At 38.0% G+C, this 16,891-nt stretch overlaps 1 protein-coding gene across 2 annotated transcripts in view; it reads right to left on the bottom strand.

The window, feature by feature from the left end:
- PRKCB (protein kinase C beta) overlaps nt 1-16,891 on the bottom strand; it is a 707,688-nt gene that overhangs the window by 301,900 nt on the left and 388,897 nt on the right. For both annotated transcript variants that reach the window (XM_044658176.1, XM_044658168.1), the window contains exons 6-7: nt 16,268-16,424; nt 11,086-11,220 (exon numbers count right to left, since the gene is read on the bottom strand). In XM_044658176.1, the coding sequence (XP_044514111.1) occupies nt 11,086-11,220; nt 16,268-16,424 (292 nt within the window). The remainder of the gene's footprint in view (nt 1-11,085; nt 11,221-16,267; nt 16,425-16,891) is intronic.

A 16,891-nucleotide genomic window follows, 5' to 3' on the forward strand; every position in this document is an offset into this window, starting at 1 on the left:
TGTGGGGGGTTTATGATCTCCAAAAGTATGAGAGTTCCAAGATGAACACAGGCTTTGTTTCTGTTACAGCACCATTGACCAATGGGATCAACAATACCAAGTGCTGGTATACCATACAGCCTGCTAATGTTTTGAGAGTTGAGATCTGGATAAGTGTGATAAGGATTTCTGAAATAGCGAGAGATAGAATAGGATAGAATAGCATAGTATAGCATAGCATAGCACAGGATAGGATAAGATAGCATTTCAAGTTAAATTCAATATACATTTATTAGATAGCATTTTAAAAATGACAACTAGGGAAGATTTTTTTAAATCTAGTCAATCTTTCAAATAAGTATTTTTTCCCTTTTTCTACACTATTCTAAATTACCATCAATGTGAAAGCATCTGGAAGTTTGGCATCATGAAGGTCACAATCTGCATAACTGACAGTTCCAGTTAATCCTGTCATGAAACGGAACCTCCTGGAGGGTAAAACATCCAGATGTGCAGCCCTGGGTAGCTCAAACATCCTTATGGAAGATTCAGTTTTGTACTTTTTATCCAAATGTTTTGTTGACATATAATGAAGAGAGAAAAAAATTGAGTCATACAAGTTTACTTGGTAGACAAGCTGGGCTTAGGGAGAAAAAAGCTAAACATCTAATTTATTTCTAGATTCAGGAAAAGTTCAAGGAAGATGGGGCAAATCAATTAAAAGAGACAGTTGTCTTCTCAGGAATGTTAAGTGACTAACAAGGCAAGTAGGTGGCATAATTGAGAGAGTGCTAAGTATGGAGTAAGGAAGATCTGAGTTCAAATTTGGCCTTAGGCACCGACTGGCTGTGTGATCATGGGCAAGTCCCTTAACTCTCTTAGCCTCAGTTTCTTCATCTGAAGAATGAGCTAGAGAAGGAAATGGCAAATCATTCCAGTGACTTTGCCCAGAAAACCCCAAATAGGGTCAGAAAGAGTTAGATATGGTCAAAGACAAAAGAACAACGAATAATTAAATCTCTTAAAAATTTTATGAAGAAAATAGAAAACTGACCATGAGAAATCTGACAAAATCCCTGGTTTTCAGCATGGCTCCTATAAGGAGATGCCTTCCCTCCTCCCCAATATATGTTTTTTCACTTTTTTCCTTCTTATTGTCCCTTTAACACTCAAAATCTGAGTTGAAATAAATGTGTTCTTTGTCTCCCTCGAACCCTATTTCCCTCTGTCCATATTTTCCTTTCTCCTCCCTCCCCTGCCTCTCTCCTCTCCGCCCTCTTGCTTATATATAATCTTCAAATTAGAATCAACTCTTTTCATCCCTTATCTGTTTCCCTGTCATTTTCTCCCTTTCTCTCTCCATGCTCCAAAATGTCAGTATTGAAATTAACCCTTTTTTCTCCTTTGCTTTTTCTTCTCTGATCCTGCCACCTCTGCCTCCTAAATAGATGATTGAGCAGAACAATCCCAGGACATAACCACTCAGGAGTTGGTGAGAACAGCACAGTGGCTTTGATACACAATAATAATCCAAGGCAGGGTACCTGAGCAAGGCTGAACAAACCTGATGAATAAATATCTAAAAATCACATCTACTAGAAGCCACATTATGAACCAGTGGTAGTAGGAACAATAGCAAGATTAGGGAAAAGTTCAAGGTATTGAAATTGAATTAATTGACAATAGGATTCATCATAATCACCATCATCTATCTTCATTCCACATATCTATACATTTTAAAAGTACTTTCCTAAAAGCAATCCTGGGAGGTAGGTAGAACAAGTATTATTATCTTCTTTTTATAGATGAGGGACCTGAAGCATAGAGAAAGTAATTTTGTCCAAGGCCACATCCTATTCTTGATTCACTCGGGGAACATGCCCACTGTCAAGGTGTTCCACTTGACAGACTATGAATGTGCTCCTACTTTTGCTTTATCATGTCCAATATATTGGTTCTATCTATCAACCCAGACATGAACAAACTTATTTATCTGTAGAACACTGGTTCTCACTATATATAATAAATATGTTTGTAAAAAGTTGAGAATAAATCTTTTTTAAAAAATAAATCAATTTCTCTCTTAAACTGGAGGAGCTGGCTATTGAAAAGAATTTATTTGTAAAGTGAATTTTCTGCAAATAAAAAAACACTCCCTAATTCATTTTCTAGGGCCATGTTGGTGAACCTATGGCATATGTGCCAGAGCATGCCAGAGGGGGCTGCTCCCTTCCTCATCTCCACATGTAGATGATGACGTTTCTCACATCCCCTGCCCCTTGCCCCTCTGCCCAGTAGCCCAATGGGTTCACTTCTCCTGTCTGGGGCAAGGGGGTGAAGTGGGGTGCACACCTCACATGTGGCATGAGGGTTGGGCACTCAGCCTCTAAAAGGTTCATCCATCACTGCTCTAGGGCAACTAGGTGAGTCAGTGGATAAGGTGTCTCAGCCTGGAGTCAGGAAGACTTATCTTTCTGAAATCAAATCTAGCCTCAGATATTTACCAGCTGTGTGATTCTAGGGAAGTCACTTAACCCTATTTGCCTCTATTTTCTCATCTGTAAAAATGAGCTAGAGAAAGAAATGGCAAACCACTCTAGTATCTTTATCAAGAAAACTCCAAATGAGGACATTAAGAATCAGACATGAATGAAAAAAGTGACTGAAACAAGAACAAATTTATCCTCTATGTTAAATTCAGAAGTTTATATAATATGTTGCTTAAAACAAAGTTTTTCTTTTCCTATCTTTAGTTCTTAGTACTGTGGATCATGGGAAATGATATATAGGCATAGCTAAGCTATAACTATCTGGAAGGAATTTTAAATTTGTGAGGAGCAAAATAGACAAAGGAGCAAAAAAGAAGTGAAACTTAGAGATGTGGTAGTCTAATGATTGTTTGGGGAATGATGTCAGATAAAGAAATCAAAAGTATCAATAAGCACATGAGAAAGTGTTCTAAATCTCTAATAATTAGAGAAATGCAAATCAAAACAATTCTGAGGTATCACCTCACACCTAGCAGATTGGCTAAAATGATAGAAAGGGAGAGTAATGAATGCTGGAGGGGATGTGGCAAAACTGGGATATTAATGCATTGCTGGTGGAGTTGTGAACTGATCCAACCATTACAGCTGGCAATATTTTTGGGTTTGTACCCCAAAGAGATCATAGATAAACAGACTTGTACGAAAATATTTGTAGCTGTGCTTTTTGTGGTGACAAAAAACTGGAAAAGGAGGGTATGCCCTTCAATTGGGGAATGGCTAAACAAATTGTGGTATATGCTGGTAATGGAATACTATTGTGCTCAAAGGAATAATAAACTGGAGGAATTCCATGTGAACTGGAAAGACCTCCAGGAATTGATGCAGAGCAAAAGGAGCAGAGCAGAGCCAAAAGAACATTGTACACAGAGACCAATACACTGCGGTAAAATAGAATGTAACGGACTTCTGTACTAGCAGCAATGCAATGACCCAGGACAATTCTGAGGGACTTATGGAAAATAATGCTACCCACATGCAGAGGAAGAACTACAGGAGTGGAAACAGAAGAAAAACAACTGCTTGAACACATGGGTTGAGGCGGACATGATTGGGGATGTAGACTAGAAACTATCACACCAATGCAACTATCAACAATTTGGAAATAGGTCTTGATCAAGGACACATGTTAAAACCAGTGGAAATACGCATAAGCCATGGTGGGCGGGGGGGGGGGTAGCTCGGGGTGGGGGGGTGAAGGGGAAAGTAAGAGCATGAATTATTAACCATGTTAACTTTTCTAAAAAATAAATATTAATAAATGTTAAAAAAAGATGATACTCTGTGGTTCTGTTTAGGTCTTAAAAATAAAAAGGCTTTTGAGAAATCCATCTTCTATATTCAGATGAGATAAAGATAAAGAAATAAATGATAAAGAGAAAACCAGTAAGGGTAGGGAGATGAAAAAGTCCAGACAATAACTGGTAGCAGGCCAGAAAAAGATATAGAAGAACATTTCCCACAAGGATTTAAGGGATAATCTAAGCTGTAGAGCTGAAGAGAAAGAAGACGCTCCCAGGTGGGACAGAAACGAATTCATCTCCATTCCTATCAACATCCTGTTTCTTCACAGGAGTATAAAAATTTTAAGTTCCATTGGTCTACACTTTTGTAGGTCATAAGATCATAAATTCTGTAATAGGTTGTATAGATGTAGAAGAAAAATGCTTAAATTACAAATTGAGTTAAATCAAGAAAATATTCAGAGTCAAGTATTGTATCAGACCTCCGGTTAAGTTCCAGTTCAATTTATGACCTGTTTCTGTACAGAGATAAGGAGTGGACACTTTTTTCAGTTGGGCTTCATCTAAAGAACAAATATCCATGCTGAAGCAACAAAACATTACTCCACTGTGCCTAGCAATGGATAGACTCTTTCTCTGAGTCACTTTCCCTCATTTACTGCAGATGTTTAGATACAAAAACCATCAGACTATTTCCCTTTGCTTTATTCCAGGAAAATCCGGTGACAAGGAAAATAATTTGGCTTTCCTCTTGCAACATCTTAAAAATATAACATTAAAAAATTACCAGATTTCCTTGCAAAGTAATGACACCTTTTATTCCATTTTTTAGCACTCAAATTAGAGTTTTACCATTTTTTTTCATTTGAAAGAAACTAGTCAGAGCCAGCAGTGGGAGGCAGATGATAAAGGAAGCAAAGAATATGCAAGGGCATTGGGGAGAGATGGAGGGCAGGGAGGAGCTTCGTGAGAAAGAGAAATATAATTTCTGCTCGAGAAATATTTGCACATATCTAACTATTCTCTTTGGGGGCACCTAGGTGGGACAGCGGGTAGAGTACCTGGGTAGAAAGCAGTAAGACTTGGGTTCAAAAATGACCTCAGACACTTACTAGTTGTGACTGGGCAAGTGTTTTAGCCCTTTTCTCTATTTTCTCATCAGTAAAATGAGCTGGACGAGGAAATGAAAAACCACTACAGTATCTTTGCCAAGAAAACCCCAAAAAGAGTCACAAAAAGTTGAATACAACAAAGCCATTCTATTCAACACCAAATAAAACCATAACTTTTATATAACTGACCACAATTCCAATAATACTTGAGTCACATAACAGACCACATAATGTTAAAATGTTAGGGCTGCAAGGATCCTTAGAAAAGAGATGATTAGAGTTGTAAAGGGACTTAAGACCATTTTGTTCATTTCACTTATTTCAGAGATAATGAAATTGAGACCAAAGAAAGAGATTTGTTCAAAAATACACAGCCAGTTGGGAGCAAAGGTAGGACTAAAACTTAAAAGTCACTTCATTCCCAGTTTACTACTTTCTTTTTTTTTAATTCCCTAATGGATTTGTTTTTGTTCCTGTCTAGACCTATGATTTCATTGTTTTATGACTCAGACTAGAATAGAAATAAATGCCTGGGAGACCCAAATTGACTTAGAAAACCACATGTTAATTTTATCTATGTTGTATTGTATTTGTATTTATTTTGTTAAGTATTTCCCAATTATATTTTAATCTGGTTTGGAACAAACTTGAAAGTTTTGCTGGCCCCTTGTGGGCTAGTGCTGAGTGTTTGAGACCTCTGAGTAAGAATTGCCTTTTAAGGTCCTGAAAGGTTTAGTGATTTTCCTATAATAATAGACAAAATATGCAAGATCTGAACCCAGGTGTCCCTGAGTCAATTTCCATTTAAGAATCTGTCATGAATATATTACTATACTCCGCCAAGGATATTACTAGTTCCCTTTATCATTCCATCTAGGCATCTACCAGGAAAGCACAGCCTATCCATGTATCTTATCATCTGTTCTATCACTGTGATCAACCCTACCATACAGCAATGACATGGAAGATGGACCTCGAGACATCATTCCTCCCAAACCTCTCCCCTTAGGGAAAAGAATTCACTCAGTTTTGGAACTCTGTTTTGGGATTGGGTGGTCCTGAAAGATGGGTGATTCCAAACTCATCCAACCTACCATCTAGGTACAACCAACCAACTATATAGCACAGTCTGTGCTTCACATTCTTATCTAATCATTTACCAGAAAACCAGGATGTACCATGGCATTCTACCATCTTCTCTGGCTCCACTTGATAAGTCCTAGCATACCCCACTTTCCATCTCTGGCTGTGGGAATAGGAATTTAATCAACATTACTTTTGCTTCTTGAAAGGGATTAATAATGTACTGCTTTATGGCTCTTTTCACCTCTGTGACTCCTCAGATGAAGATTTTCTTTTTTGGCTAACACTATGGGTGGTATCCTCCTGTTAGAATGGAAATGCCTTGAGGACAAGGGTTACTTTACTTTTGTATTTGTATCCTCAATACCCAACATGATAACATGATGCCTTACACTTAGTAGGTGTTCAATAAATGTTTTTTCACTGAATCATCCGTCTCCCTTCAATGCTTTGTTTTAGTAAAGAGATGACTCTGGGTTCATAATTCTTTGGAGAACAAACTTGGGTGGTTCTTCTTACCAAGCTGGAAAGGCTATGAATGGAAATCTCCCAGTATTATATGATGCTATCATCTGAAAACCAACTAGAAAACTTCAGTAACATTCCTCAGAAGAGAAATTTTTGCCAGAATCACTCATGAAGACCATCTACTAAGGTATAGTAGTTTGTTGTTCTATCATGGGTGGAGAAAATGTCCAAACTGACAAAGCTCCAGCTCATTTGAGACAGTCAAGATTGGTTACAACCAGGGGTGTGCTGCCAAAAGTTTAATAACCAGCTCACCAAAAGGGGGAAAAAAGCACTGGACACACTTTTTAAGTTTAGTCTGCATTATTAACATTTCCTCTAACATTTTCTGAAGTCTAGGCAATCAACAAAACAATAAATCAAGCCCTGATTTGCAGCATTTTCTAAAGAATTAATATTCTTCTACAGCACTAAAGATTAACGGACTCCTCCAGTCAGAAGGGACCTGGAAAATCGTTTAAGATAAGCCCTTGATCTACAGAACAGGGAACTGAGTCCTACAGAGGTTGTATGACTTGACCCAGGTCACACAGCAAGGAAATTAGAAGAGATAATTTACAATGAGCAGAGAAAGTAGCAAGATCACAGGACTAGGAAAACCAGGCTCTTTTCCTACTTCTGCTACTAACTTGCTGCCCAACCCTGGGGAAGTCAATCATTTTTTCTGCTTCTTATTTATCTGAACTTTAAAATGAGAAAAATGAGACTGCATGGCAGAAGGAATAAGGAGCTCGCTTCTATAGTGGAAAAGATCTGCATTTAAGTCCTACCTCTGAAGGTGGCTAGTTGGCACCATAGTGGATAGAGTGTCAGGCCTGCAGTCCGGAAGACTCATCTCCCTGAGTTCAAATCTAGCTTTAGACACTTACTGGCTGTATGACCCTGGGCAAGTCACTTAACTCTGTTAACCTCAGTTTCTATATCTGTAAAATGAACTGGAGAAGGAAATAGCAAATCATTCCAATATCTTTGCCAAGAGAACCTCAAATAGGGTTGAAGGCTGAAAAGACTCAACAACAACAATCATCTGATACCTACTGGCTCTTTGAACCTGGTTGGATCACTTTATCTTCTTCCCTCAGATAAATCTCAAGAGAGTAAATTGCAATTTCTGATCTGCACTGGGAGACAGCATTTTCTCCATGGGAGTCTTTAATACAGTGAAATCACAAGTCCTTTTTGAGGGTGAAAAACCATTGTGGTTTTCCAATCATTTTCCAGTCATGCTTGACTCTCCATGACCCCATTTGGAATTTTTTTGGTGAAGATAGTGCAGAAGTTTGCCATTGTCTTCTCCAAACCACTTTATTGATGATAAACTGAGGCAAAGAAGATTAAATGACCTGCCCATAGTCACACAGCTAATGTCTAAGGCCAGATTTGAACTTGGGAAGATGTCTTCCTGCCCCAAACCACAGGTCCTCTGCTTCATTTTGGTTCTAACATCCTATGTTCTATGGTGCCTTCCATTTGAAAATCTTATATTCCAAAGTTTCATCTAGTTCTAGCACTCTGAGGTTCCAAGGTTCTTTCCAGTTTTCATATTTGATATGTTTGCCTGTTGAACTTGTTGGGGCAACAAAACCCAACCCTCTGCTTGAATTCCTACATCCTAATCTCTCAAAATTTTGAAGACAGCAGGCCTGCCCAAAAGGTCTAAAAATAATTCATCAGATATTTACACAAATTCCTTGGGCACCAATTCTCATCAATGAAGCAGGAAGCGAACAGAAGGGAAGCGATATTTAGTCTCTGTCCTCTTCTTGCCCAACAACATTTGGATGGCTAAGCTAGCCACAAGTGGCTAAGTTATCATGGGATCTTATAGGACCTCAGGGAACATCTAGTCTGACTCTCATTTTACAGAAAAGGAAACTTGGTCCCTCCAAAATAGAATGACTTATGTAAGGTCACACAGCTTATAAAGACAGAGGGGAGATTTGAACCTCAGTCTCCTGACCACAAATTGCAATGCTATTTCTGTCATATCTTAAGATCCTCATTCAGTAAATAGGCTGTACTGTTATTCAGGCTGGGGAAGAGTGAGGAGACAGATGTCATTTCAAGCCTTCCTTCTGAGCATCCTGCATCCTCTTTTTCTCTCTTAGCTAATCAAAGAGGGGCTCAGGTGGCAGGATGGAGCATGTGGGGATAGGTTGGGGTCTGTGCCACCTGCAAGAGAGGTGAACCTCATTTCATGGTCCTTAAGAGGAGAATCTGGCTCTGGGGGACCTCAGCATCAAAGAGGGAAATTAAAATGGCATACATCCTGCTGAGAAAGCAGTCAGGAAAATGAAAAGACCTATTTAGGAGAGGCTTCTTAGACCTACTGTGCTCATCTTCTGGATGGTAACGAGTGACAGTAATTGTAGGCTTTAGGCAGAGTCTCATAGGGGACCGAAGGCAACCCATAATCAACCCTTCTCTGAGGCCTTGGCTCCAGGAACCAGTGTCAAACTGAATTATTCATACTGACTCCCCTCCTTAGCTACCTCTTAAACAGCTACCAATAGGAATTTGATGGGCTCCCACTGTGTAATTAGCAGGAGAGTAAGGAATTCAGATGTGGGAGTAAAGCTAGAGAACTCTGGCACAAAGAATATGACAAGGATACCACCTGTTAAGTCTTTTTGGGAGCTGGATTAATTGCTCTCTTCAAGGCATCCCTAAGAAGAACGGGCCTACAGTTTGACCAGTACTTAAAATAATAATACTAGGTCGCAACCCTGAGAGCTATTATAGACCCCTGTGTACCCATTGCCCAGATTCTCAGACTTCGTATGATTTGGATGCTATTGTCTATCAGCCAGTAAGTGAGAGAGGCAAGCCTTGAAACAAGTCTTCTGACTCTCAGGCAAATGTCCTTTCCATGACACCATTTTGTTTAACAACTGTAACACAGGTTCAAATAATACTTTACTAAGTATTTCATATGTATTATCTCATTAGTCTTCTCAACAATTCAGAGAGTTTTCAGTAAGAGGATTATTGCCCCCATTTTACAGATGAAAAGACAAAATTACAGAGGTAGAAAACAATCTGCCAACTATCTCATAGCCAAGTGTAAGACTTGAATATAAGTCTTTTGACTTCAAGTTCAATACTGTTTCCTTAAATCATGTTGATTCTCTCCTATCAACAGCTCATTAATTCATTCAATAAACATTTATTAAGTGCCTTCTTTTTGTGCCAGATTCAACATGTCTAAAAAGGAACCAACCCATCCTAATTTCCTCAAATAAATTCTTCCAAATGTCCCAGTTTTTGCTGAAAGCAATCATATAGATTCTCCCTTTGGTCCTACCTCTCATATCCATCCAGGTACCAAATCTTATCAACTCTACTCCCACACTATCTTTTATATATGTTCTCCTCTTTCTATACACATATGAACAACTCTAGTTCAGGCCCTCATCACCTCTCACCTGGAGCACTACATTAGCCACTTCAAATTCTTTCTTCTCTAAATCTGTTGACCACACAGCTATCAAGTTAATATTCCTAAAAACCCCTTGCTCAAAAATCTTGGCTCTCTATTTTTGTCTGGAATCTATTGCAGGCTAACTGGCATATTTCTGAGTTTAATTCCATCTCTGCACCTTGGTACCAACATGCCCCATCACCAATACTTTGCCTAAAAGGGCTCTTTTCTCTCCTCTTTTTTTTTGTTGTTGTTGCTTAGTAATATTTTAGTCATATCTCACTCTTTGTGATCCCATTTGAGTTTTTCTTGGCAAACATACTGGAGGGGTTTGCCATTTCCTTTTCCAGCTCATTTTATAGATGAGGAAACTGAGGCCAACAGAGTTAAATGATTTGCCAGGGTCAGATAGCCAGCAAGTGTCTAAGGCAGGATTTGAACTCAGGAAGAGGAGTCTCCTGACTCCAGGCCCAGCACTCTATCCACTGTACCAACTATCTTTTCTACCTGATTTAAATTCCTAACTTCCTCCTGGACTCAGCTCTGGTGCTACCTTTTAGGTGAAGGTTCTCTTGCTTCTCTCAGGACACGGTGTTCTCCTTGACTTCCAGTCTTGTATTAACTTCTCCATTTATGCCATTCCCCACTTCAGTTTAAATACGAAGGTAAGGATTATTTCATCCCTTTATTTCCCCAGCACCTAGTACAATGCTTGAACACTGCAACTGCTTAATTGAATTAACCATTTAATCCACTGAAGCATAGTAAGGTCTTGTTGAATTGAATTGTTTGTAGAGAACTTATATTTCCAAAGTGTTTCCTCCCCCATCTCAGCTGGTCCTTTCAACATCTCTAAGTTTCTTTATCCCCATTTTACAGGTGAGAAAAATAAGGTTCAGAAGGGCATAAAGACTTTGGGCAAAAGTCACTAGTGAATGAATTGAATCAGTATTTAAATGCAAGTTTTTCAGTTCCAAGTCCAGTGTCTTTCCACTATACTAAGGGGCAAGTTCCTCTTACAAATTTGTAGATTTTTAAAAAAAAATTAAAAGAAGTTCAATTTTCCATTTTCTTTACTTTAATCCCTGGACTTCAGAGAGAAAACTACACATAATATTGGGTCTCTATTGCCTCTCAGCTCTGGTTTGGGAAAAAGTAAGAGCATCTCTCACCATCCATCAACACCAGCTTTCTGCAGCTCTGAGATCCCAAAAGACAAAGATCCCATGAAGTCATTCCTGCTGGTCAGATCCCAGTCCCAAATCTCCACAGAAAGTCGTCTGTCTTTGTCAGCTTCTTTCAGTTGGCTACAAAGGGAAAAAAAAAGATTTTCACTAGACATGGTTTTACATTATGAAGATAACAACCATGATTATTTGTATTCTATAAGGCTTTAGACTTAGAAAGTATTTTCTCCTAATCACTTTTTTTTGTGGGTCCCCAAAAACTTTTATTAGTAAAATGAGGTCTGAAACCCAAATGTTTGAGAATCACTGCTCTAATCCTATGATGGAAGCTATGTAGATTTATATCTATTATTGTCTTCATATTTCTATTTGTGTTCATATCAACACAGACCCATGAAAACTGACTTTTGTAACTGAATTATATTCTTTTTACTTGTTACAGTTCTTCATTCATTTCCAAAATATTTAAAGCCTCTAAGCCATCACAAAAATTAACACTCAAGAACTTAAAAAATCTTTTATATTTACACATATAATAGGAAAAATAAAATTTCAATATCAATCCTAATAACACAATGCACCAAGGAATGATTTTTTTTACTGAGGAAACCCTCTTCACTGATGCCCAACATATTCTACTTATAATCTCCTAATCACTTTTTGAGGTAACCATGGTTCTCTCCATTTTATAGACAAAGCAGTTGAGAAATAAGAGTTGTTATTGTTCTTTGCCCTTCCTTTTCCAAGAGGATCAGTGACATCATGGGGTGATGTCGTGACTCATGAGTGAATTAGATTTAAGTGAGGCAGAGTGGCATGAAGTCCTGAGAAAGGGACAATGACTATCACAGGTTCTTTCAACTACTGTGCTTCCTTAACATCTTCCAAGTAAGCAAAAGAGAACCAAAAAAAAAAGTGTGCAGAAGCTTTTTTGATGGCCTTGTCGCCCACCCAGGGAGGTCCTCACCTTCCACAGTTTCTATCTCCTATAGCTTTAAGTGAACTTGGAATATACTACTGCTTCTAGGAATGATACAAGAGAGGACTACCATGGGTATACTGCCATATTATAAACTAGATGGTTTCTAGATAAATGCATCATCCCTAGCTAGAGAAATTAAAAGCCAATCAAGGGTAGAATAGGAAGAATGCTGAACTTGGACTCACAATCTGGGTTCAAATGCTGCATCTACTCCCTACTATTGTGTGCCATCTTAGGTGAATGTCAAAGGATTTCAGTCTCTGAAGAGACCTCAGAGATCCAATCACCCTAATTCCATAGGCTTCAGTTTCCTCATTGATCCAATAAGGATGTTAAATTAAATGAACTCTAAGGTCCTTCACAATTCTAAATTCATGATATTAATTTGAACCTGAGAAAGTGAAGGAGAACACTGAAAATGTAGCTGACTGATAATGCATGGAAGGCAACAAAGGAAGTCTGTGGGAAGGGTTAGAATCAATAATATGGAAATAGACCTTGATCAATGACACATGTAAAACCCAGTGAAACTGTACGTTGGCCTTGGGAGGGAGATGAGAGGAGGAGAGGGAAAGAACATGAATCATATAACCATAGAAAAATTTTTAATTAATCAATAAGAAATTTTTAATAGAAAGTATATTCTCTTTTAAAGAGGAAAGAACCAGAGTAGGATTAAAGCAAAGCAAAGAAAGAGAAATAAAGAGCAAAGTACACAGTGGATAGAAATATGGCTTCAGAGCCAGGAAGATCTGAGTTCAAGTTCTGCCTCTGATACATAATGGCTATGAGACCCTAAGTAAGTTACTTAACTTCTCAGTCTTCTATGTAGTTTTCTAAAACCATGAAATGCAGAAAAGGTGCCAACCTGCACAGATTCAAGAAGATCCTCACCAGGAACTCCTTCTACCAATGAAATTATAGGCTTTATCTTTATCCTTCTCTCTCAAGAGAAAGGAAGGAAACATGGAGCATTTCACCTAAGGTGTTAGTAGATGAGATTGGGAATAGTTAGCCTAGGAATCTATGCTGGCCATTTATGGTAAAATTAATGAATATTTCTGTTTAGATTTTGTAACTTGATGACATATTTGTTTTCTTTGGGTTTTTCAGGCTGCCATAATAGAAACACAATTTCCAGGGCAAATAAAACCATTGCCCCAATTCTCTACTTGATCCTGATCAGAACATATCTGAAGCACTGGGTTCAATTCCGGGAATTATGAGCAGGTTAAACAATAGCAAAATGGATCATGTCAAAAGGAAAGTTTTGTTATTTTTTTTTGAAGTAGAAATCAAACTCAATATGAGTCAACAGTGGAATGTACCTCCAAAAATTTGAATGTGTTCCTGGGCTAAATTACCAAAAGCATACCATCTAGAACAGGAGAACTGAATGTCCCGCTGCACTGTCTGATTAGATGACATCTGGAGTATTACATTCAATTCTAGAAGCAAATATTCAGAAAGAGCTTGACATTCTGGAAAGCATTCAAGTGAGGGTTATCAGAATGGTTAGAGATCTGATAACCCTAGTTCAGGGCCTTATCACTTCTGGCCTATAATAATCTGCTCCTGATCTGTTCCTTCTCAGCACATTTTCTTGCTAAGTCCTAGCATATAGATCTGACCATACCACTCCCCTATTCAAAAATCTTAGCATTCTCTATTGATCTTAAGATAAAAATGTAAAATATTAGTTTGTTATCATTAGTAAATTTCATAAAATTTAGAACTATGAAATGAATGAGAAAATTGAATAAGATCATCCCCAAAATCCATTCCAATTCTAAATCTAGGAACTTAATCTGGTCCTAGGGAAAGTAAATGGATATTTGTAAGTATGGCAGACTAATAATAATTGGAAAGTGACCCAGAAAGCCTGGCATGTAAAGACTTCCACAGTCTAGTTCCTATCTTAGTTCATATTATTCCTCTTCATAATTCACTCTTCTGGTCAAACTGGCCTATTAGCTCATCTCCAAACAGGAAATTTCTCACTTTTGTCCTTTGCACGGGAGGCTCCCATGTCTGGATTGTCCTCTCTTCACCTAGATTTATATCCATGCTAATAGTTCTTCCACAGCACATGTGCCACTGATATAGAAGCCTATACATTATTATTAATCAATTTCGCCCAATCTTTTCTAGGTACTGGTGCCCTTGTCTTCTTTACATTTTTTATTATTTCTTCATTTCTGTGCATGTTTTATTTTTTGCAACTGAAAAGAAGAACCTGCTTCATTTTTATTATTATATCCTAAGCCAAATTATTATAAAATAGTTAGGGCTTACTAAAAGTTTGCTGGATTGAAATGGAAAGTTTTACAGGGATTAGTGAAAGAGACTGCAGATTTCTTATTGGAAAAGAAAAGACTTAAAGGGGACATAATGGGTATCTTTAAGTATGTGAAAAGCTGTCAAGTGGAAAAATGATTGCACTTGTTCTTTCCTGGCCCAGAAAGAAAAATGAACAACGATGAACAGAAATTCCAAGGGATAAGTTTAGGTCTGGAATAAAGAAACACTTCCCTATAATTCAAACTATCTCAAAATGGTATAGGCTGCCATCAGAGGTAGTGGGTTCTACCATTAGCCATCTTCAAGAAAAGTCTGGATTTTGTTTGGGGATTTAGTGGAGGTTCTTGGTTGCAAAGAAATTAGATTAGATTGCCTTCAAGATCTGTTCCAACTCTGAAATGCCATAAATCTGTGGATAGCAATGAGGATGGTGAAAAGAACAAGCCATATCAGCACTAGCTAAAGGAATGGAGAATATTTGCACTGGAAAATAGAAGACCTAATCACTATCTTCAAATTTTTGAAAGACTATCATGTATAAAAGAGCTTACTTTTGTTTTGCATAGAACCAGAAAGCAGAACTTACTAGAACTTACTAGAATTTCAAGAATGGCAGATTTTGACTAAACGCAAAGACTATATTCTTTACAATTAGAATGGTCCAAAATTGGAATAGGCTTTCTCAAGAGTTAGCGAGCTCCATGTCACTAGGAAAGTTCAGGAGGAGTGAGGGTTGAATTGTTTTTTGGAGATGGAATAGTTAGGATTTCTTTTTCAGTAAGAGGTAGGACTTAAATGACTTCTGACTTCCTCCATCTATCTTTACATGTGAAAATTGAATGATATCCTAAGTGTTAATGTCCCTTTGGAAAACCCAACTTTTGTCTCAGAAAAATATGAGGAAAGAAGAGAGGATTTCCTTTCTCATACCAAGAAGTTTGAAAGGAATCAGAAAATAAATCCTACAGGCCAGGAACAGACCAATAGAGATTATATTGTAGCAACACACAAAAGACAACATAATCCCTGGAGTTTGTGTGTGTTGGGGTGGTATTCAATAAAAGCTAAACAAAAAAGAGACTCCATGGAGGACTATTAGGAGAACATGTACCAGGATGAATAGGTGGGGATAGGCTGCAGAGGGGAAAGGAGGACACTCATATTCAAGATCATGAACTTCAAACTACTAAGGCATAAGGCAAACAGTCAAAGATTAGAACACCAAGTGGGATTAGATGTGGCACCTTTTCTTCCTAACACCTCATTTCCTCTCAATGACTTTTTAAGAACCTATTCTAGGAATAAAGAAAGTGACTCTATACCCATTGGTAAAGGAGATGTCTATAATCTATTTTTCAGTCTGAGAAGGGGCTGGGTCCCATCTCCTCCCTTCTCTGTTTTTGTTTTGTTTTTTTAACTCTTACCTTCTGTCTTGGAGTCAGTACTGTGTATTGGCTCCAAGGCAGAAGAGTGGTAAGGGTAGGCAATGGGGTTATAGTGACTAGCCCAGGGTCACACACCTGGGAAGTGTCTGAGGCCAGATTTGAGCCTAGGACTTCCCATCTCTAGGCCTGGGTTTCAATCCACTGAGCTACCCAGCTGTCCCCTCCCTTCTCTGTTTTGAAAGGGATCCCTCACAAACCTAAGGAATTTAGACTTGGAATAAGAAAAAAAAATTATTAATGATTAGAAACATCCCAAAATGGAATAGGCTTCCTTGAGAGGTAATGGGTTCTACCTCCGTAAGAGAAAAGCTGAGGAACTTTTGGGGAGGTTAGAGAGGCGAGAGAAAGAAAAGAGTCAAAGTAAAAGAGACGGTCAAATCTCTCAGTGACTTGAGCCCAATCTCTACCAACCCACCCAACTGGAATTATTGATACTTACAACTTAAATGTCTCATTCCACTCAGGGTTGAGGGAACACTTGATGGTTTTAGTCTTCTGCTTGCTCTCACTCTTGGGATCAGGGATGAGTTTCAGTTTTACATAAGGATCTGATAGACCATTAGGATCCATGGGTACTAGATTTTTCGCATCTCTTACTAAAAAAAAGAAAAAAAGAAAAAGAAAAAGAGAGAAAATTAGTATCTGAGACAAAAAACTCAAAGCAAAAAATATTTCAAAGAAAAAGCAGAGGATATGGTTCTTTAAAAAATATTTTACTATATCACTTTTGTTTTGCATCTCCTAATAGATTATAAAAGTGTGTTCATATTAATTTCTATACATATAAATAAAATACATTTAAATGTCATCTCCCTATGAAAAATGCCAAGTCCTTCAGGTCTTTTTTGACTTTGTGTGCCTGACGCCTTAGACAATGTCAATTGCATAGTAAAAGGGGAGTAAATGCTTATTGGTTAACTTAATTATTCCTGGAACAGTTGGGGCAAATACCACAAGTTACTCTAGAAAATATGACATGAAAGAAACCTTTCCCTGGCAGTAGGGGAAATTGAGGTGGAAGTTAAGGGATGGACATAAAGGCAGAAATTGCCAGAACACCAGC

The sequence above is a fragment of the Gracilinanus agilis genome, chromosome 1, assembly GCF_016433145.1.
Source record: "Gracilinanus agilis isolate LMUSP501 chromosome 1, AgileGrace, whole genome shotgun sequence".
Classification (NCBI taxonomy): Eukaryota; Metazoa; Chordata; class Mammalia; order Didelphimorphia; family Didelphidae; genus Gracilinanus; species Gracilinanus agilis.